Source organism: Mustelus asterias, chromosome 18 (genome assembly GCF_964213995.1).
Source record: "Mustelus asterias chromosome 18, sMusAst1.hap1.1, whole genome shotgun sequence".
Taxonomy (NCBI): domain Eukaryota; kingdom Metazoa; phylum Chordata; class Chondrichthyes; order Carcharhiniformes; family Triakidae; genus Mustelus; species Mustelus asterias.
Genome location: NC_135818.1, coordinates 7,742,676 through 7,766,676, shown reverse-complemented (window position 1 = coordinate 7,766,676; position 24,001 = coordinate 7,742,676). Strand labels below are relative to the sequence as shown.

General features: G+C 43.9%; 1 protein-coding gene across 11 annotated transcripts in view; it reads left to right on the top strand.

Moving 5' to 3' along the window:
- Positions 1-24,001, top strand: part of LOC144506949 (gephyrin) — a 489,936-nt gene that overhangs the window by 334,344 nt on the left and 131,591 nt on the right. For all 11 annotated transcript variants that reach the window (XM_078233376.1, XM_078233371.1, XM_078233373.1 and 8 more), the window contains one exon: positions 763-897. In XM_078233376.1, the coding sequence (XP_078089502.1) occupies positions 763-897 (135 nt within the window). The remainder of the gene's footprint in view (positions 1-762; positions 898-24,001) is intronic.

Below are 24,001 nucleotides of genomic sequence, written 5' to 3'. Positions count from 1 at the left end.
GCAATGTTACAGCAATCGAATGATAATATGTATTAAACATGTTAGCGAGACAAAAACTTATCCCAATCAGTATGTGATATAGTGCTAGAATTTACCAGTGCGGTGGATATTCATGTAGATGAATTGTAAAATTGTAACAAAGTAGTGCTTCGAAATAAAGCTTTTATCGCTTTAATTCTTGTCAACCTGACAGTTTAAGAATTGGGAAAGTCTTAACGGCACAGTGGTTAGCACTGCAGCCTCACACCGCCAGGGACTCGGGTTCAATTCCGGCCTCGGGTCACTGTCTGTGTGGAGTTTGCACATCCTTCCCGTGTCTGCGTGGGTTTCCTCCGGGTGCTCCGGTTTCCTCCCACAGTCCAAAAGACGTGCTGGTTAGGTGGATTGGCCATGCTAAATTCTCCCTCAGTGTCCCCGAACAGGCCCCGGAGTGTGGCGACTAGGGGATTTTCACAGTATCTTAATTGCAGTGTTAATGTAAGCCTAATTGTGACACTAATAAATAAACTTTAAAATATGAGCTTAACAACAGGTATTGCATTTTAAAACCGGAGAATGAGGAATTAAGATTTGACAGTTACGATTGTATTAGTTTAAAGTTGGCCACTTGTGGCTTTGTAAATTAAAGTAAAATCCCATCTGATCGAGGCTATGTATCGAAAATAGGTGTTCAGTTTTCTAGTGTACAAATATAAAGATGAACTGAGCAATAAGTGAATACTTGTTGTAATTTATTATCTTCAGCATTTGTTATACTTTCAGATCCCAGACTCGATAATCTCTCGTGGCGTTCAAGTGCTCCCACGAGACAACGCATCGCTGAGCACAACTCCGTCTGAATCACCACGAGCTCAAGCTACGTCACGCCTGTCCACAGCCTCCTGCCCCACACCAAAAGTAAGTCATTCCAGGTGCACCCTGCAGAGACTTTGCATTCCGTTGTGTAAGTGGGGATTGATCAATCCATCCTTGAACAAAACGATAGTTGGGGATTGCCTCGAAAGCAGGAATACAATGCTTTGTAACTAAATTGAAATGAGTTATTTAAAATTACTCTCTATCTAATTCATCTGAATCCAGTACCCTCGCAAGGGATCAGAAAGTCAGCTGTATTTGTTTTTAATTAAGGGAAGCCACTTGATATTTGAGAATACTCATTACTTTATAATAAATATCGGTAAGTCCCCAGAAGGCAGGTCTGGTGGGCAGCAGCGACAGTTTTTAAGAAAAACTGATTTAACATACTGTATTTTTAATATTACCCAGTTTGATATACAAAATAATGATACAATGCTGGTAAAACAATTCTCCTAGATTCCACTAAATTGAGTTTTGAACTAATGCGTTGAGATTAGGTTATTCCCATCTAACATCACAGATACGATGTATTACCAGTGTTGCAGCTAGTTTATCGGACCACTTGATAAAATTGCCAGGAAATGATTGACAAAAAGTAACTCCAAGACCCTAGCTTGCTGGAGCTGGGAGAATTATCTGACAGATGTATGTAACACAGAACCCCACGGAGTTCAAATCTGCTGTATGTAGAATTATTAATGATGAGATGAGGCTGGGAAAATTAGCATGAAGCAATCTGGCTTGATGTTGCTCAACTCAAGTCCCGTGGGCAGAGAGATTGCTCTGTTTGCCTGTTTGAGCTCTGCTTTCGTGTCCTCCTTTCCTGCATTAGTTCAAAACTATATTCACTTTTCTTTTACCGTCAAGTATTCCGACAGGAGCCAAAAAACCCATTTTGGAAGTAGAAATTTTGTATTTATTTCTGCTCTGTATTTGGCTCACATTCGATTGTCTCAGAGGTCATTTCCTCAGTTATGGGTGCTTTTCCATCCGGACAATCAGTCCAGATGCTGGAATCAAATTCATGTTTCATAAGAAAAGTTGTGACTTTTTAACGCTCAGCTCCTTGCTTTCTGTTATTACACATTTCACTTTTGTGGAAGGAAGGATGTGAGACAGAACAATATATTAAACACCATCTAAGAACGGTTCCTTCGCTTCAACTGCATTGAGAATGTTGGATCACCACTCTGGACGCAGATAAGAGAATCTCAGCGGGTTTTGGGATTATGCAATTGTTTTCTATTCGTCAAACCGTCCACACAAGTATTTCCTTTCTCCACTCCCCCAAATCCCCTATTTCTGCCACAATAGATTGGGAATTCGATATTGGTTACTTGGGAGGAGGCTTGCACGGATTTGTGAACTTTGTCAAGGATTGTCACAATTAGCCATCTATTGTTAAAATATGCACCATCGGAAAACGTTGAGAGGCCCGACACCAAGGCCAAAGGCCTACCATCTTGCCCGCCACCGAATCGCGGTGGGCGAGGTTCCCAGAATGGAAATCTCCATTGGCCTCGGGCGGGATTTTACGATCTCACCCGAGCGAGGCCATAAAATCCCGCCCCACGGCTGTCCTTTTTAGGAAAGAATGCTCGTCACTAGCAGTTGATTCAGTTGGCTGGATTAGTGCCACACAAATATCTTAACTGCAAGTGAATTCTGTTCGTGCACTCAAATCTGTGACAGGGATATGCAGAGTGAGACTTACTGTTGACTCATTGAGTCATTTTCTAATTATTCACCTTGGGCAATAAAAATACCTCCTTATTCTCTCTCAGTTTCGCAAAGTAACAATTTTGTTGGCTTTTATTTGCATGTTTTGACTTTCGATTTGCGATCGTGTCAGTAACGAGCTACCCTGCCCCCAAATCTTACTTGAAGTATCGCCTGATTCCACATCCTGGCTCAGTGTTGCACATTATTTATCGTGTCGCACTTGTATTTTTAGTTACAGTGAAGAAAGATGAATTCAGGTGGCACAATTCTGCAGGCAGTACGCACGAACATTAATCTGAACTCACAGGAGCCCTCAGTCGCATTCTATTAAAATGTGGCACCTTCATCGAGGTACAATTAGATGCCGCGATCATGATGTGAACATGAAATGCTTTTCCTTGAACGCGGATGCGAGAGGAATTTAAACTCTCATTTGTGGCTTAATGTAACAGAAGAGCTTATGAAAAGTACTTAAATGCCTGGGTGGTTCTTAAATAAGTGGCAATATTTGCTAGTCTTCAAAAATGTGGTAAGGTAAATCCAATCTCTGGACCATACTCGCAGAGAGGTTACTCTATAATTATAGTTACTATTTCAATAAATCCCCATCAATCATGTCATTGTGTAAGTGTTGAAGCCAACAGTGCGGATTGTACATTCGGTTTAATTGTAGCTCTGAGGTGAGGTTGCTGATATAAACATTACTTATGTAAAGCTGCCATGATGTGATCCTTCCAGCCAGTTCAGGAGGGACTGAACCAAATATTGGAGCAGCTTGCAACTGCCATTGCCAATGCCTGAAGCTGATTTGTTCCATTTTTTGCTTCATGATCTCTTAATATTCACAGAGTCAGATCCAAGTGGGGTGAGCTGGTCAGGTGGCATCTGTTGAGAGAGAAACAGAGGGTGGATCTGATATCCTCCCCCCAGGTCGGGCATGTTTTCAGCGATGGTCAAGTAAAATATGTTGTGTTGCTAGCTCACCGGCTTCCTGCCCTGGGGGGAACTCGCCCTCAGGCCTATTGAAGCCCTTAACTGCCCCATTAAGAAGCAGTTATGGCTCTCAATCTGTTTCCATTGCCATAAAATGCTGGCACGCTGGTCAGAGTATCATAGAATCCCCACAGTGCAGAAAGAAGCCATTCGGCCCATCGAGCCTGCACCGACAACAATCTCAGGCCCTATCCCTGTAACCTCACGTATTTATCCTGCTAATCTCCCTGAGACTAAGGGACAAAAAACAGTACAGCACAGGAAACAGGCCCTTCGGCCCTCCAAACCTGTGCCGCTCCTTGGTCCAACTAGACCAATCGTTTGTATCCCTCCATTCCCAGGCTGCTCATGTGACTATCCAGGTAGGTTGAACATGATCAGTTAACCCAATCTGCACATCTTTGGAGTGTGGGAGGAAACCCACGCAGACATGGGGAGAACGTGCAGACTCTGTACAGACAGTGACCCAAGACCGGAATTTAATTCATATTCCCTGGCGCTGTGAGGCAGCAGTGTCAACCATTGTGCCACCGTGCCGCCCACAACAACTGTATGAAATTTTTTTTTTGAAAAGGCAGGAAGGAAGGGGGAGAGGGCCACCCAAATGGGAGGTGCCCTGTGTACTTCTGGGACACTCCCCCCAGGATGTCACTCCCCCCCCCAGGATGTCACTCCCCTAGGATGTCACCCCCACCCCCCCCCGCCCCACTTTGTTCCTCATCTCTAAAACCTGCCATCCCCCGTCCCGCCACCCTTCCTAGAGAAACCAACCCCTTCCCACCGTGAATCCCTGGGACTTGCCTCACTTTGGTGGCCATTTCTCTACTTCAGGGTGATGCTTACAGTCCTGGAGCTCCTACCATTGCTTTCTGGAGCTGCTGGAACCAGCAATCAGCTTGACGAACATGTCTGGAGCGAAAGACTTACTGTCCACTGAGGGGTGGGTGTCTGGCCCTCCGCTTGTTTATGCTGCCCTCATTTTGGTATCCCCACCCAACAGGCTTTTTTAGAAGTCAGGACCAGTTTTCCTTCTCTGGGTGGAGCAGGGGATGCGCCACCTGCCCCATGCACGCACTCACACACACAAACACCCCTAAAATCCAGCCCATAGTTAACACTTAGATTCATAGAATCCCTACAGTGCAGAAGGAGGCCATTCGGCCCATTGAGTCTGCACTGACCACAATCCCACCCAGGCCCTATCCCCATAACTCCATGCATTTACTCTAGTTAGTCTCCCTGACACTAAGGGTCAATTTAGCATGGCCAATCCACCTAAGCCACACATCTTTGGAGTGTGGGAGGAAACCGGAGCACCTGGAGGAAACCCACGCAGACACAGGGAGAATGTGCAAACTCCACACAGACAGTGACCCGAGGCCGGAATTGAACCCGGGTCCCTGGCGCTGTGAGGCAGCAGTGCTAACCACTGTGCCACCGTGCCGCCCCATACCATTTGGGTCAATGACTCTTCATCAGAACTGCCAAATTTGACAAAAGGTCATGAACCCAAAATGTTAACTCTCTCTCCCTCTCTATCCCCACAGATGCTATCAGATCTGCTGAGTATTTCCAGCATTTTGAGTTTTTATTTCATGTTTCCAACATCCATAGCACTTTGCTCTGCTATGATCATTACAAATCCCAAAAAGAGCAGCATCACTAATCCCTTATGTTAAGAGGACTCACCTTTGTTTTTTTTCCAGAGATTTTAGAGACAAGTGCGTGTGTTGCAGCACATTTCAATTAGTTATTGATTGATTACATACTGTGATCACTCTTTCTTTCAACTAAACTGGAAACCAAAAGGAGCTTAAAGGTTCAATGTAACCTTAATCTTTTAAATATCTTTATAAACCTGTATATGTCATGCATACTAATTATTGCAGAGTTTAGCACAAGGTTTCATGTCAGAGGTAGTTAAAAGTTTAAATTGTGGTTATTTTAAACCACAACTTAGTGTCCCAAGATGTATAGGTTAGATGGATTAGCCATGGGAAATGTGTGAGGTTACAGGGATAGAGCGGGGAGAGGGTCTGGATAAGATACTCTGTCAGAGAGTCAGTGCAGACTTGATGGGCCAAATAGCCTCTTCTGCACTGTAGGGATTCTATCATTCTAAGGTAATAGTATGTGTGTAAAACGTTAGGGGGGTTGTAGGGCGCGGGGGCTTGTGAAACAGAAGAGGGAGAGAGAAGGGGAGATGCAGAGAGAGGGCAATGGATAGAAGACCAGAAGAGAGAGAGAGAAAGCAGAGGAAATAATGGACCAGGAAATAGAGGGACAGAACAAAGGTAGTCTTAATCTTCTAACTTCTCAGGCCAGGCAACGCACGTATTTTAACAGACCAGAAATTCAAACTGTGTAGACACTCTACCACAGAAATGAAGGATGCAAGCCCACACATCCAGAATTATGCCTCGACTGTTATGTAATGTCAATCTCACCATCCAGGGCGGGGCCAGGAGGCTGTTGGAGACTTCTGCACAGGTTATCAACCCTCCAGAATTGACCTGGGGTTTCCAGGAAATTAAGATTTGATCTCCAAGTGAAACCCATAAAAGCCTTAAAAAGATGTATTTTATTTTATTGGTTAAAATAAAATAGGCGATGGGTGAGATTAACAGCCAGACATTGTTCAAATGGGCATTGAAGAATCATTTTGCTTTCCAATTGGCGGTACACCGTGCAGATAGATGTGTTGGGCCACCATCTTAGGCCATCATGGTGGGTGAGGAATGCAGTCACCTAGAATTAGCAATGCCCAAGTGAATGGACTTGGTAGAGGCACAGAGAATACCCTCTTAACTGTTCAGCCCAGGAGGCGAATGCCACTGAGAGGGAAAAATAACATTCTATCACATTGACTTTTTTAAAAAATCTAAATAAATTGGGGCGTTTTTCTCTGAGTCTAACTTTCCAACTTACAAATGAGCTGTAAAGTCAAGCCAAGTAATTAGTTATTTTCCTTTCATTTGAAGTGAGTTGGAGATTAGTTTTCACTGAACTGAATAAAAAGGTCTTGTAATTGGGTGAAAAAAACTGTACGCTATTTCTGGCAAGTTATAATGAATCATTATGTATTCTGGAATTAACTGACAATGTGAAAAATAAATCCTAAAATAAGTCTGCTGTTTTGACGCCACTGCCAAGTGGTTTTTTTTGACTGGAATATGAAAATCCGCAGGCTGAGTCAGTATTGGCAGGTGAGTGTTGTGTGGGTAACTGACAACCTAAAAATAAGCAGCTAAAATGTACCATCTCAGAGATATGTGCTGCTGAATACTCATCCAAGTTTACAGTGGTGGTTCTCACCTCACCCTTGAAAGGAAAACATTGCCTTTAGGATGACTTAAAGCAAAATAATTCTAGATACCAGGAATTGGAATTATGAGGGAAGGTTAAGGGATAAGTTTCTTCTTTATTAAGAAGAAACGTTAATGTATCATTATTGAAGTTATACAATAGGCTTAAAAAATTGATTCAGGCAAGTTGCCAAAGGTACAAATACTAAGAAAGACAAGTTGTGGGAAGGAGATGGCCTAGTGGTATTATTGCTAGACTATTAAACCAGAAACTCAGCTAATGCTCTGGGGACCTGGGTTCGAATCCCACCACAGCTGCTGGTGGAATTTGAATTCAATAAAAATATCTGGAATTAAGAATCTACTGATCACCATGAAACCATTGTCGATTGTCAGAAAAACCCATCTGGTTCATCAATGTTCTTTAGGGAAGGAAATCTGCCGTCCTTATGTGGTCTGACCTACATGTGACTTCAGAGCCACAACAATGCCTCTCCAAGGGCAACTAGGGCAATAAATGCTGGCCAGCCAGTGACGCCCATGTCCCATGAATGAATTTTTAAAAAGTTAAAAAGATTAAAAAGTGAAATTGGACATCGAACTTTTTTTTATCTAGATCTTGAGAGTCTCTTTGAAACAGAGTAAACAAGTTCAAAAGGCAGTGAGATGCGCTTCTAGGGAAGGAATGACTTGGTTAGCTTTGAGAAGATAGCTTTGGATGGGCCTGATCTATCAGAAAGAACAGACTTGATGAATTTTCTGCAATGCAAGGTTCCTATGTTACAAATATGTTTTTATCATTGGAAGAATTATTCTTTGTTGTTCAGCACTCCCTCCTTTGCAGTTGTTAGCTCAATATTCTGTGGATAGCCATGTCTAGTTCTCTATTTATCTCTCCCTCCCTCCCTCCCTCCCTCGTGTCATGTGCTGTCTACTGCAGTGGAGGAAAGAATATGTCTTTGAGTGTTTTTAATGCCATATGTTTACCCGAGACATGGAGTGCATTTGACGAGGGTAACTATCAGGGAGAGGCATGAGATTGCAAAAGGATGAGTGGCAGTGTGAATAGATAGAAGGTAGGGTTGCCATCTCTCCAGGCTTGGCCTGGGGTCTACAGGAATTAATGATCAATCTCCAGGACACTGCTGCGTGCGACCCCGGAGAAACATTACTGGAATGTTAAAAGAGGTGATTCTTTCTCCTTCATTTTCATTAAGAATTTATTTTTACCAGATATAAAAATATTGAAAATTGGGAAAAAAAAGGCTGACAATCCAGCATCTTCCAGTTGGGTAATGAATCTTATTGTTTTCGAATTGATGTAGGAAAGCAGTGCGTCACAAGGATAGATGTGTTGGCCAACTAATGGCTGGAGTGTGTCATGTGTAAAACCTCTGGGAATGTGTTTAATAAGAGTTGGCAACCCTAATGGAAGGCGATGTGAGGTAGTGCACAGAAAGGGAAGGGTGGGTGTGCAGAGTAAAAGAAGAATGATGCAGACATCGAGATGAATGTGCAACTGCACTCCCTGTTCCTGACCTAGTTAGTCCAGTAAAATGTTTCCTGCACTGTGTCCCTGCTGCTGACCCTGTGGACCACTTCCAGGGACATGCTGGAAAGAGATCAAAGGGAAGTGACTTCCGGATGGGAGAGAGCGTAGCAGTTGACTTTTCTTTTCAATGCAGTTGTGTTTGGGGACGACAGTTGTGAATTTACACCAGCTATATAGAGAGATAAAGTTGACTCAAGGTGTTCCTGTATATTGGTAGAACTTTGAACAAGAAACTGCAGACTGACAGCAGTGATTGAATAAAGCAATCACAGATCTGACAGATGGGCTTGAATAAACTTTCCCTCGCCAGCCAGAATAACCTCACTTATTTTAGTTCCACAGATCCAAAGAGAAAATCAGCAATTGGGCTGAGAAAATGCTGTTAGTAAATTGATTGATCTACAAGACCAAATCAGACATAGGATTTCCAGAGTCCATTTTGTTGCTGTGGTCTCTACGCTGTTGCATTCTCTGCGCATGGCAGGCATGAGGCAATGGTTGCAACGGATGCAATTTCCCATTCAGTCATAAGTGGGGAATATGCGTAGCTTGGGGTTTTAACCTAATGAGGCAACTTTCCAAAACTTTGCAACTAATGGATTCCAGAGCCCCACCAGGTAAGGTGGCCACACAGTAAAGCGGTGCTTAAAGTACAGCACGCTTCATTAGGAGTAGCCCCTTTGAAAACCATTGAGTCACTGATAGAGCATGATGTGGAGATGCCGGCGTTGGACTGGGGTAGGCACAGTAAGAAGTCTCACAACATCAGGTTAAAGTCCAACAGGTTTAAATCTTTTGGACTTTAACCTGGTGTTATGGGACTTCTTTCTGATGGAACAGGCAGCGGAGAAGGACTCATGTGAAAGTGAGGTCCAGAAGAGTGGTTGTGTGAGAGAGGCAGGGGAAGAAAGATTTTTTTTTTAAATGAGAGAACAATTCAAAATGGTAAGCTCTTCAGCAAAAGCGTGGAGTAAAATTCAGCCAAAGCTACCCTGAAACAATTCTTAAAAATGCCAAGAAAGCACATCTCACCCAGAGGGCAGTACCCGAACAGGCGCCAGAGTCTGGCGACTAGGGAATTTTCACAGCAGCTTCATTGCAGTGTTAATGTAAGCCTAATAATGTGACACTAATAAATAACCTTTAATTTAAGAGGTCACACTGTGGACAGAAGCTTAGCCAACCTTGCAAAATTTAGTCAAAGGTATTTTTCACTTCCATTTGTCCTTCGATTATGAAGCCCACATGTTTCTGAACTGTAAGTTTCAACAATTCCTTCAGTACTTGCATGGGCATGAAGCACTTTAACAACTTATATTTGTATAGCATCTTTAATGTAATAAAATGTCCTAAGGCGCTTCACAAGAGTATTATGAAACAAAATGGGAAGCGAGCCACATAAGGAGGTCAGATGACCAAAGGTTTGGTCACAGAGGTAGGTTTAAGGAGTTAAAGGAAAAACGTGAGGTGGAGAGATGAGGGGAGTGAATGCCGCAGCTTAGAGCCAAGGCACCTGAAGGCATGGCCAACAAGAGTGGTGCAATTAAAATCGGGGATGCACAGAGGCCAGAATTAGATGAGGGCAGAAATCTCAGAGGGTTATGCGTTTGGAGGAGATTACAGAGATTGGGAGAGGTGCGGTCATGCAAGGATTTGAAAACAAGGTTAAGAACTTTAAAATCATGATTTTGTTCTAGTCCTTTACTGGATGTGGGTGTCACTGGCTAGGCCAGCATTTGTTTCCCATCCCTAATTACCCTTGATAAGGTGGTGGTGAACTGCCTTCTTGAACCCTGCGGTGTAGGTACACCCACAGTGCTGTTAGGGAAGGAATTCCACTATCTTTACCCAGCGACAGTAAAGGAACAGCGATATATTTCCAAGTCAGGATGGTGAGTGACTTGGAGGGCAACCACCAGGTGGTGGTGTTCCTATGTGTCTGTTGCTCTTGTCCTTCTATCTGGTAGTGGTCATGAGTTTGGAAGGTGCTCCCTAAGGAACCTTGGTAAGTTCGTGCAGTGCAGCTTGTAGATAGTACACACGGCTGGCACTGTTCGTCGGTGGTGGAGGGATTGAACGTTTGTAGAAGAGGTCACAGTCATGTGGACTGCTTTGTCTTGGGATGTTGCTAAGCCTGGTTGAGTGTTGTTGGAGCTGCACTCGTCCAGGCAAGTATTCCATCACACTCCTGTCTTTGCTTTGTAGATGGTGGACAGGCATAGGGGAGTCAGGAGGTTACGGGGACACAGCAGGATTCTTTGCCTTTGACTTGCTCTGATAGCCACAGTATTTCTGTGGCTAGTCCAGTTCAGTTTCTGGTCAATGGTAGCCCCCCAGGATGTTGATAGTCGGGGATTCAGCGAAGGTAATGTCATTGAATGTCAGGGGGCGATGGTTAGATCCTCACTTATTGGAGATGGTCATTGCCTGACACTGCGCCAGCGAGAGCCAGTGTAGGTCAGTGAGCACAGGGGTGATAGAAGAACCGGGCTTGGTATGAGTTAGGACATGGGCAGCAATGTTTTAGCTGACCTCAAGTTTATGAAGAGGTCTGAGGCTCGCCAACAGTGCATTGGAGTAATGAAGGCTGGAGCCAACAAATGTTTCAGCTGTAAGTGAGCTGAGAGGCAGGGGCAATGTTACAGAGGTGGCAGTAAAAACTCTCGTTTCTGTGTTGGCAGAGTGTGAAGGCAGTTTTGACATTTCGAGGTATTTTCACTTTTCTGCACTTAATTAATCCTTGACTAAAATCAAACCTTTAACTTGCGGCAGTGTTGTTCTGCAAAGCCAGTTTTTTGAATTGTGGATAAGCAAACTCCTTCTTCAGCGATTTTGTTTTCCTTCCTTCCTCGAAGGAAATGGTGTGGATCACTTTGGAAAATTGGCTCACAGTTACAATTATCTGTCATGTCCATCTCCGGTGCATGTTGTCAGAAAGCAGCAAGCCTCCCAGAGAATCAGGCAGTGGGAAAGATTGTACGCTCACGTACATGTAGCTCTCCTGGAAAGTTTTAACAATTTCAGCACCAAATTGGTTTAAGCCATTTTGCCAACATTATGCCATTGTGAGCCACTTGGCCTAATCCACTTTACAGGGAACTTTCATCTACTTTTTCATCTGCATTTGAACCTTGTGCCTCATTTGAACCTCCCAATGCAACAGAAGTAACACATCATAATGTGCACAGCACACAACATTTAACAGAGATGTAACAGCCTCAACTACTAAAAATATATTTGTTTTATCACACTGTTGCAAATAATTAAAAGTGTTTACATAATTTACGAGTCTTACAGCGATTTTGTGAGCAGCAAGTTCATTGATGAATGGGTTCCGCTGCTGCTTAAAGTGGATTGCTATGGTTTTCGACGTTCTTGTTGAAAGTTTCTCCTCCAATGTATACAATTCTCATTAATGGAATGATTGCAGCCCCCTTTGGTCACACACAGGCTTCTTTTGGAAGTTTCAGACTGCGATGGTGATCTTTTGGAGGATTTGAAATCAAAGGAGGGAAAACTATTTCAGAACAGAACGCGACCATCATGAAGCAATGGACTCAGTCCAACGGTTGGAGGCGTACAATCATATATCAGGGGAAACGCACAACTTATGGGTGGCCCGGTGGCACAATGGTTAGCACTGCTGCCTCACAATGGTTAGCACTGCTGCCTCACAGCGCCAGGGATCTAGGTTCAATTCCAGCCTTCGGTCACTGTCTGTGTGGAGTTTACACGTTCTCCCCGTGTCTGCATGGGTTTCCTCCAGATGCTCCGACAGTCTGAAGATGTGCGGGTTAGGTTGATTGGCCAAACTAAATTGCCCCTTACTGTCAGGGGGATTAGCAGGGTAAAACGTGAGGTTACGGGGACAGGGCCAAGTTGTCGAATGGTCTCCTTCTGCACTGTAGGGAATTCAATGATTCCATGTACAACACATTCAACAACTTTGTTGTTCATTTCTTATTTAGGAACAGGCTGTGTTTGTTGCCAATGCCACATGTGTGCAGTTCTGTTATTTTACTGTGACATCATTGCATCTCTACGCATTCGCAGACTAGTGTGCGTGCGCAGACTTTTGCACAGCCATCTTGCGTTGCCAGAAGACACAGTGTTTGTAATGTGCTCTGGTTTCATTAGGACACTGAATCTGGGAAAACATGCAGCCGTTTGGTCTTGTGTACAACTCATCACTAAGGATGAATGGTTCAGAAGCAGGCATTTTAACTACTTTACCCATTCCACTTAGTCAACACTCAGAGCAAAATCTGTGGTGGAAGTTTAGATCTCTGTGTTTGATTTTATTCAGTAAGAAGTCTCACAACACCAGGTTAAAGTCCAACAGGTTTATTTGGTAGCAAATACCATAAGCTTTCAGAGCGCCAGTTCACCCCAGTCCAACGCCGGCATCTCCACGTTTTGATTTTATTGACAGAGCAAATATATAAAATCATTTAGTAAAAATAGAACTGAAATAGTTGGAAAGACTGAAGCAATAATCATGTTTTCCACACAATTACTGGCACTGGATATATTTACTTACATTTTATAACATGCTCACAAAATACTCAAGCGAGAGATGAAACTCCTTCAATTAGAAAAAATTTTAAAATATGTCATTGTTGGGGCAATGTTGCCAATAAACGTTTAATTTGATCTCTGCCATTGAATTTGGGAGCTTGAGGAGCAAAGTGCTGAAGGAAGGGGGTTTGGCCGAGTGTCTAAATGATCACTATAATTGACTGGTCATTATTGACAATCCTCAAAGTGAGAACAACACTGCAGCACAGTCAGCAGCTCTTCAAAACAAATCATTCAGTAGACCTGGCCGCATCTCTGGAGAGGGAAACAGAGTTAACGTTTCAGGTTGAAAACTTTGAAGAGTTGTATTGGACTCGAAATGTTTCCTCTGTTTTTCTCTCCACGGATGCTGCCAGACCCACTGAGTGTTCCCAGCACTTGCATTTTTACTGCAGATTTCCAGCATCTGTGGTATTTTGCATTTAAAGTCATTAAGTAGCTTCTCCACTCAACCACTCCTAATACCTGTATTTGTAGTGTAATTTTTATTTTTAGTGTTGTGTTCATTCCCTCCTAAACTGGTACTCTGAACAAGATGCCTCTCAGTGCTCACAGTACTTCGCACACCTGGCCATTTAGAAGTGGCTGATGTTGAGAGGAGAGACTGAACATCAAATAAATTACTGGGGAGTTTTGTGCAGCTTTTAGTAAATACTGCTCCTTATCGGAAGTTCACGAAACTTTAGAAACTGACAGTGGGGATTGGCGCGCAAACTGATCAGTGCAATGTGTGGAAAATTCACAAGATTAATTACAACTGAGTTCAGGAAATGATGGTGTGCACGCCATGCCTGCATAGTGGCGATGAGCAATGAGCACTAAAAATTGGACTTCATTTCTCTGGAAAGGTAAAAAATGTCGGTTGGTTCCAGTGTTTGGGAAAGAAGACAAATTATAGCTGTTTGATAGAACAGAGTTTGTGTGTTGCTGAAAAATGAAACATTCTGTCCTCATCAGGCAAGAGTCAAGAAGCAACAATTTAGACTGCCTGAGAAGAATGCTGATTGGTTGGCAAGTAGATCAATCAGAGTCAATCAGTCCCAATCAGAGTCCACTTGCCACCCAATTAGCACTTGCTTCTCACGCAGTGTAAATTGTTGTTCTGTGCTTCTTTCCTGATGAGGGCCAGACAAAACTCTTTGAAGACATGTCCCCTTAGTATAAGGGCTTGGAGGAATAGATGGCCAACCCTGGCTCCTATTTCTTACCTTCTTAAAGCACAGCAACCCATTTTGTGTGCAGAAAGGTCCCACAAACAGTAATATAATCATGGCCAGATAATCTATTTCAGTGTTGTTGGGTGGGGTTTAAATATAGAACACAACATTGGGGAGAAATACTCTGTTCCTTGAAATAATGCCAATGGATATTTTGTATCCTGAGGTGGCAAACAAGGCTGTTAATTTATTCAGTTAAGAACATGCAGGGTTTGATTAGATGGTTACTTGAGCACATATAAAGAGAAACTTACTGACACAAGAGTGGAGTCGAGGCAGGAGGTTTACAACTGTAATGTTTCAGTCTGAATAAATCTGTCCTAAGTAAAGACTGGCTTTGGATTAATTCGCCATCCAACTGGTGGATAACAGGAGCTTCAGTTTAACGTCTCATCAGAAAGGTGGCATCTCCAACAATGCAGCACTTCTTATGTGCTCATGACCCTGCAGTGGGAATCCAACCCATGGTTCTCCAAATTGGACAGAACCTACTCTGGGATCCCAAAGCGAAATTCAGGAAGGTGGCACATATTAAAGAGCTTGCTGCTATTCAAGAAATGGTCACCAAGCTTTGTGAAAACTATATTTCTGTTAAACCAAAGGAAGCAGGATGATTCCTTCTGGCTTCATAAATAAAGTGCAGGTCGCAGCGAGCCTGAACATGCCTCTTACTCTCACCTCCTCTTTGCCACGAATGGCCTACCAATCATAGAATCTTATAGTACAGAAGGAGGCCATTCGGCCCATCAAGTCTGCACTGACCACAATCCCACCCAGGCCCTATCCCATAATCCTATGCATTTACCCCAGCTAGTCCCCCTGACACTAAGGGACAATTTAGCATGGCCAATCCACCTAACCCGCACATCTTTGGATTGTGGGAGGAAACCGGAGCACCCGGAGGAAACCCACGCAGCCACAGGGAGAACATGCAAACCCCACACAGACAGTGACCCGAGGCTGGAATCGAACCCGGGTCCCTGGCGCTGTGCTAACCACTGTGTCACCATGCCTGTGGTTGGCTTAGTGCCAAAGCTAGTCAGAGTTCATCCGGAGAAAATGGGCAAGCTATGTCGGGAAGTCCAGTTGATGCTCGCAATTTCCTGGTTTCATTCAGCTAATACCCACTCCTGTATTTAGCATGGGCAAAAAGTCCGTTTCAGCTAAAAATCCACTTTATCCTTCTGCATTCTTTAAAATGCAATATTTTACAAAGTTATTTCAATCCAGATAGCCGCACCAAATATTTGCGTTTTAGTTCCACTTCTGAGTTCAAACCAGAACCAAATGACTTGTTTCTAAAATGTGGCATTTGTCGTAAGTGGATATTATTCAAGTTTCCCCCAGTTCTTAACAGCAACTCATGCTTTCTGAACACAAAACGCTTGCTTGTTTCTATCCATGGATAAATGGTAATGCATTTTCATTCATATACTGCCAAAGAAATCATTCTTGTCCTGAAACGTTTTTACATTCACATTCCCTTCTCCCTGCATGAATAACCCTCCGTTGAGTATTTTGGTAAAACACCTTAGGGCAAGTTTAGTTCAATGTTCCTTCACCTTTGGGACTGGAGTTTAATTACACCAGAATGATGGAGTAGAGATTATCTGTCCCTACCGGCAGTAATGTTTTACTTAAAATTACTACTTGGCTTCTTCCATCCAGTGTCTACATGTCCATAGCACGTAATTTCAATAATACTCTGGCAGAAACATGGCATTTTCACTCCAAGTAGCTGCAATGACAACTGCTGAAAGAAGGGGGAAATCTTAAACTGGAACAGGCAAGACGCTTTCCTTGGTTTAAGCCACATTCTTGGTGGAGAGCGGTGCTGGATGCCCACTTTGCCACTGGCCCCTGCTCTTTATGAACATGGTCTGCCTGATGCTAGCATCAAACAAGTTCCAAGGGTGGCACAGTGGTTAGCACTGCTGCCTCACAGCGCCAGGGACCTGGGTTCAATTCCAGCCTTGGGCACTGTCTGTGCAGAGTCTGCACGTTCTCCCTGTGTCTGCGTGGGTTTCCTCCCGGTGCTCCAGTTTCTTCCCACAGTCCGAAAGATGTGCTGGTTAGGTGCATTGGCCATGCTAAATTCTCCCTCAGTGTACCCGAACAGGCACTGGAGTGTGGCGACTAGGGGATTTTCACAGTAATGTTTCTGTTTTCTTTGGCAAAAACTCGAGTACCTAGCAAAGTCTCCCATGTATAGTGCTGTTGACAAAATAACAAACAGCTCCTTTCAAGGTGAGTGCTTCGAGTCTGTTTTGGCGCTCTGAATTGTTAAACCTTGAAATGATGGAAGGAGGGAAAGGAAAGGAATGATCCAAGATAAAATTAAATTGCCCCAATTCAGATATTGCATTCTATGCGGACCACTTTCCAGTTTATTGTGGCGTAGTCCACATGGACTGCAGCTGTTCAGGACGGCAACTCACCACCATCTTCTGAAAGGCAACTAGGGATGGGCAATAAATGCTGTGAAACCCACAGCCCATGAATGCTTAAAGAAAATTTAAATGTGCGTGTTTTAGTTCATTCTGTAAAATTACTCTGGAGATTTGATTTCTTATAAAGATTTGATTTTCTGTTTCCTTGCTCAGCATAAAATTTCTTTTTTTAACAATCCAACAAAATGAGATGGAATATTTTCTTGATGGCAGCAATCACCGTGAAAAAACACCAGTTTTTGTATTGATTGAGAATGCTCCCCCTCCACCACCGTAACCTTGTTGGAAGTGCGGTGGATGATCACTTTAACATAGGTAAACAGAGTTAGGCTGATGGAGTGTGAGCATCTGCAAGGAAATTCCTAAAGGGATGAAGTTCAGGCCATCAGCAACCTTCAACAGTCAGCATGAGACCTGGGCAGAAGCATAAAAAATGTCATTCTGATTCCGTTACTGAAAATACACGTCCAACCTGATAGTGTTTTCGAGAACATGTCAGTAGGCAGGGCCACCGTTCAGCCTTAATATTGTTGTTACCTTCAGGTTTGTACAAGAATTCTGAGAACCCAGTCCCAGGGATTAATCACAGACCGAAATTTATGGAAACTTGATTCACCTATTTCAGTGCTGTCTCACTTCCAAAAAGCCATCGCTTGGCATTGTTTTGGGTAGCATAAATTTGCATATTAAAAAATAAATTCAACCCCCTTCCCCAAGAAACACTACATAGAGGCGGCACGGTGGCACAGTGGTTAGCACTGCTGCCTCACAGCGTCAGGGACCCGGGTTCGATTCCCAGCTTGGGTCACTGCCTGTGTGGAGTCTGCATATTCTCCCTGTGTCTGTGGGTTTCCTCCGGGTGCTCCGGTTTCCTCCTACAGTCCGAAAGACGTGCTGGTTAGGTGGATTGGCCGTGCTAAATTCTCCCTCAGTGTACCCGAATAGGCGCTGGAGTGTGGCAACCAGGGGATTTTCACAGAAACTTCATTGCAGTTTTAATATAAGCCTACTTGTCACATTAATAAATAAACTTTTAAAAAACTTTATAGAAATAATTATATTCATTTAGTTTTCTAAGTTTGTATTCTTGTTTTCAAATATGAAGACTAAAGAGATTTTTTTAAAATCCTTTCCATGGTTTTCTTCAGGATCAGTTTTTATTACTAAACCAAGGCTGCTTTCATAGGCAATCATTTCTACTTGGTGCCCTTCGATCTCTGTTAACTTCACATTGCAAGAAAACCTTTGAAATGTGATCTAAAAGCAAATGTCATTCTTGGATGTTTCGTTAAGAAATACAAAGTGCTTAAACATTAGTGTTGGTTTTCAACAACACTTTAATGGTGTTCTCAGCTACTTCTGCTAGAAAAAAGAATTTAGAGCATTAACTTGCGGGTCAACCTGGGACACGTGATGTTAATTAAAACTAACATAATAACAGGAATGATTTGATACATGTGGTCCGTTTACTGAGCTGCATAGCCAGTGTTGCCAACTTTTTCCCGTCTTTGGATTCAAATTCATGGTAGGGTTGTTTTACCTGGACGGCTCGACAAGATAAAAGAAGTGCATTCTTTTTGCAATAAATATCTATTAGTGAACATTAGCATGACAAATCCGTGTCACTTTTGTTGATGATATTCTGTTTTAACAAAAAAAGAACCAAATTGGGTCTGTTGTTTAAAATTGCTAAATCTCGTCGTAAAGTGGTGTTTTAAAGTGGTTGGCAACCCTGTCTGTAATCGTATGGAATAATAGCCAGAATTTTGAAATATTGTGTGAGATGTCTTGCATATTTTGAACGGTTCACCTAATTTGTTTTTTAAGTTCACATTTCTTCGTTCTTCTGTCTTTAACACTTCTCCTCCCCCCCTCCCCCCCACCCCCATTGTAGCAACTTCGAAGGGCGGATGAAGCGAAAGGAGTTGCTAGTAAAGGCGGATCCCTCAAAGTAAATATGTTCGCAAACTTTCTGCAAGTTTGTCTTCCCAGTTCTCTCTCAAATTATGCTTTAGCATTTCGTACTTGCTTTCTCTACTGCCTCCCCATTTCTCCCCCCAAACTTGCAATCTTTGGCTTCATTGCTTTTCATACTTTGCAGTTGTCCCTATATGAAGTTTATTTTACACGTTGAGTTTAATGTTACTTATTTGTGTTTGGAAACTGAAGAAAATGTGGTGTTCCTATGTTATGTCTTCTCTACCTTTCCAGTTTATCTGCTGTTTGATAATTTGTATCACGAGCTCTTTTCCCTTTTTTTCTGATATTTCCGTGCAGCTTATTTACTGAATGAATGTGAAGGAAGTTATTTGGAGGTGTATCTGTTTCAAGTGACAAAGTCAGTCGATTGGAGACAAAAATGAAATGCACAGCTCCTTACTGGTTATTTGCCAGCTCTCGGTTTAGCAACTTGGCATCATGTTCCTCACTCCCTAAATTGGAAGCTTGTTAAAACTTAAAGCTGCAATTTATTATAGATAATCATTTTTATGATCTTTCTTCAGACGGTTTCACGCCTGGGTTTCTATTTTTGCCAGCAACCAAACGGTTTGGTATTTTTTAATGACTCTTGCCCCCATGAGCAGGTTTATGATGATATTCAGATGCAAATATTCAGAAATGTTATCGCCATACCCATTCTTTCCCTACATTTCAGAAATGTGTTTTCTGATCTGCTTGACAGATGAATATTTGGGGAAATGACGTGAGCTCCAGAAAGCAGGACAGAATCATAGCTGCCTGGATTATTGTGGCGGCCACTCATTCTCCTCCCGATCCACAAATACATTCCTTTCAAAAAGAAGAGAATATAGGCACACATTTAATTGATTTGATTTGATTTGTTATTGCCACACATTTGGGATACAGTGAAAAGTATTATTTCTTGCGCGCTATACAGTCAAAGCATACCATTCATAGAGTATATAGGGGACAAGGAAAGGATAGGGTGCAGAATATAGTGTTGCAGTTACAGATAGGGCATCGAGAAAGACCAACTTAATATAAGGTAGATCCATTCAAAGATGTGCGGGTTAGGTTGATTGGCCATGATAACTTGCCCCTTCGTGTCAGGGGGACTAGGAGGGTGAATATGTGGGGTTATGGGGATAGGACGTGGGTGGGATTGCTGTCAGTGCAGGCTCGATGGGCCAAATGGCCTCCTTCTGCACTGTAGATTCTATGATTCAAGAGTCATTCATAGAGGAGGGCAGCACGGTAGCACAGTGGTTAGCACTGCTGCCTCACAGCTCCAAAGACCTGGGTTTGACTCCCAGCTTGGGTCGCTGTCTGTGTGGAGTTTTTCTCCCTGTGTCTGCATGGGTTCCCTCCGGGTGCTCCGGTTTCCTCCCACAGTCCAAAATTGTGCGGGTTAGGTGCATTGGCCATGCTAAACCATCCCCTGGTGTCCCAGGATACATAGGTTAGAGGGATTCGTGGGGGGATAGGGCCTAAGTGGGATTGTTGTTGGTGCAGATTCAATAGGCCAAATGGCCTCCTTCTGCACTGCAGGGTTCCATGGTTACATAGGGGCGAAGGAAAGGATAGGGTGCAGAAAGTAGTGTGGCAGTTACAGACAGGGTGTAGAGAAAGATCAACTTAATATGAGGTAGGTCCATTCAAAAGTCTGATGGCAGCAGGGAAGAAGCTGCTCTTGAGGTTGGTACGTGTTCTCAGACTTTTGTATCTTTTTCCCGACGGAAGAAGGTGGAAGAGAGAATGTCCAGGGTGCCGGGTGATCCTTGATTATGCTGGTTGCTTTTCCAAGGCAGCGGGAATTGGTTAGATAAGGTTGTTCATTGCTACCAGCACAGTTACTTGAGGAATGTGTGTGTTTGACTCAGAATTTTCTGTCGCACTTACTTGAAGAAAACGTATTTGCTTCTATTTGAAAATCGTTTTGTCCATTTACAGAACGGAAATAGTCCCGTCTCTGAAAGCTGTGTTGACTAATTGCTACTGAATAGAATGTAATGTGCAGCACAAAGAAAGTGGAACATTAGTTATAAATTGACTTTATTTATGCACACAAAACCAACCAATGGTACAAGACAAGTGCATTTTTAATCACAACTGTTAAAAATTTATATGTTCTGAGAAAGAAAACTCAGTTACGAATAATTAACACGAAATGAAACTCAAAGTCAATGGGCTTGTACACTTTATAGCAGAGCAGGGGGAAAGGAAATTTGATGGAAGATTTCAAGATCGTGAACCATTTTGACAGAGCAAATAAGGAGAAACTTTTTCCAGAAGGAGAGCAGTCAGTAACTAGAGGACACAGAGATAAGGTGATGGATAAAAGAAGCAGAAGTGACATGAGGGAGCATTTGTTTTTGTATACACAGCAAGCTATTGTGATCTGGAATGCACAGCCTGATATAATCATGGAAACAGATTCAATGACTTTCTGAAGAGAACTGGATGAATACTTGCAGAGTGAAATAGTCCCAGGGCTGTGGAGAAAGAGCAGACACGTGGATCTAAACAGACTGCTCCAGCAATATGTTGGTACAGGCATGATGGACCAGATGGCCTTTTATTCGCTCTACCTTTTCATAGTGTCATACAGTGCAGAAAAGCCCTTCAGTCCATCATGATTCTAAATTTCAAATTAGTTAAAAAGGCAAAGAAAACTCGAGCGCAAGTGTCCAAAGTTATAGTTAGTCATTTTTTTCAGTTGACAGAAATCTAAAATGTAAGCTCTACCCTTGCCTGTGTTTGTGTGATTTGGATTTTCAGCATGGCTGGTATGCAATTTATCAGTTGTTGAGGGAACAAATAAAAGTTCTCTGCTCAGCTAGTCACACTTTTGAGCTTATTTTTAAAATTGAATTCTATGAACTATGCTATCATTTAGGAAAAAAGATCTCCATTTTACAGAATCTGTGCGTGATTTTCTGACACTGTCTCTTTGCACTAGTTGTCCTGAGACAACCCTGGACAAACTTCCGCATGATTATTCACCACAGTCTTTCCACTTTGTGCAGAATGTCCTGGCCTCTCGTACACCTGGTGACACAATAGTTGCTTGCCAAAATAAAACATGGAAAGCTAAGAGTTGCCAGTTGGGGTGGCACGGTAGCACTGCTGCCTCACAGCGCCAGGGACTTGGATTCAATTCCGGCCTCGGGTGACTGTCTGTGTGGAGTCTGCACGTTCTCCCCATGTCTGCGTGGGTTTCCTCCGGGTGCTCTGGTTTCTTCCCACACTCCAAAGATGTATAGGTTAGGTGGATTGGCAATGCTAAATTCCCTCTTGGTTTCCAAAGATGTGCAGGTTAGGTTGATTGGCCATGGTAAATTGACCCTAGTGTCAGGGGAATTAGCAGGCTAAATATGTGGGGTTACAGGGATAGGGCCTGGGTGGGATTGTTGTCAGTGCAGGCTCGATGGGCCAAATGGCCGCCTCCTGCACTGTAGGGTGTCTAAAGCAAGAGTAAAACTATCCCACGCTTATTTTTTAAAACTTTGAAAAATGGAAGTGGCTTGAGTGCATTAATCTGCTCAAGAGGTCACATGACAATTGATCCACAAAAATTTGCACTGTTTAATGCCATGAGAAATCTTTAAAAATACTGGTGCCTTGTAATCAATCCTAGATTCCTGCTCTGGAACCTTACTCATTCTGCTATCAGCTTTTTAACACACATTAAATTTGAAGGAGGTTTATCATTGGAGCTCACATCTCCATTTGGGTGCCTATAAATTTACAATGAAATTAAACTCTATTCGGCACATTCTCCAATATACCTTTTTTAAACAGGTGTGCTGTAAAGTCTTAGTCTCCAACTATTAATGTGCTTTTTGATACCCAATATCACACCAGCAAATTTGTCCAGAGGGCTTTCTCATCCTTGTTATTGATGAAGGCCTCGCCTTCCCAGCCTTGCCCCTCACCTGAGGTGTGGTGATCCTCAGGTTAAATCACCACCAGTCAGCTCTCCCTCCTCAAAGTGGAAACAGCCTATGGTCATCTGGGACTATAGCAACTTTACCTTGACCTGTATTGGGTGGGATTCTCCCCAAAAATTCTAAGTGTCGAATTCGCTTAAGAACTGTTTTTTTCAGCGGGAGTTTAAAAAAGAATTTCCCGTACTCAGTGCATTGCAGAGTGCCTCAGCATAACGTTGAGCGGGCCACTGCGCATGCTCTGACCTGTCAACGCTGAGATCGGCGCATGCACAGTGGCCCCTGTCTGCCAGCCTCCCGGTTGTTGGCCAGCTCAATCGCTGGCTAGCCCCGCAACCCCTGCATCGCTGGCCCTTCACACCACCCCCATCCTCCCTCTCCCCCCCCCCACCCCGCCCCCGAACCAACCCCCCCCCAACCAACCAAATGGCCCGATCGCTGGTCACCCAGACATGTCCAGGACAGCCTCTAACCTCCACCCTCCCGCCCCCATTTTCTGCGCACTCCCCCATCCCCCCTCCATCCCCCATCCCCGCAGTCCGAATCCCCTGAGCAGGCTGCCCCCCCACCCCGATGGCTAGCTCCAATCGCTGGCCTCCCTCCGTCCACTACCGATCCCGACTGCAGAGTGGCAGCGGGACCCCCCACAGATAGCCCCTAGAGGCCACGCCCCATTAGGCCCCCACCCCCTTGTCACTGTCCCATGCCCAGTGGGCAGTGCCAAGATGCCCCCTGGCATTGGCACTTTGCCCCTTGGGCAGTGCCAGGGGGCCCAGGCTGGCACTGCCAAGGTGCCAATGCCAAGGGGGCATCCCCCCCCGCACCCAGCCCTTCGACAGGCCTTGATTGCCTCCCCTGCACTCCAGTGGGGTCGGGCCGCCAGCTCCCCCCCCAGTGGGGAGGTACTGTAAACCCAACTGGAGTGAACCACTCCTGGCCCCGGGGTGGGTGGGGGGTGGTGGTAGGCTAGCGGGCCCGGAGACTTCAGTCCCGGGCCAGCTAATGATATTCAAGATAGATTTAAATGAGAGGCTACAAATATTAGGCCGCTCCAGGCCGATTTCCAGCGCAGAGCTGACGGTGCTGGAAATCTGGCACTGGGAGGCGCGTGGAGGCCCGGGCACCCAGTGCGAACCACATGAATCGGCCCCTTCTAGAGGCTCCCGGCACACTTCGCTAAAAAAAAGCAGTGCAGCAGGAAGAGAGAATTGCCCTCATTTGGTTAAATATGAACACCAGTGTTTTGTCCCCTACCAGAGCTTTTCATTTCAGATGGCCAGCATAGTTTAATTTGTATTAATAGAATTGTTGATTGTATGTTGATAAAGGAAATGGTCTAAAGGAGCAATGAATGCCCAGAATGGAATGTTACCACCTTCACGCCGGCAGGAATATCCCATCCCGCTGCAGCGAACGG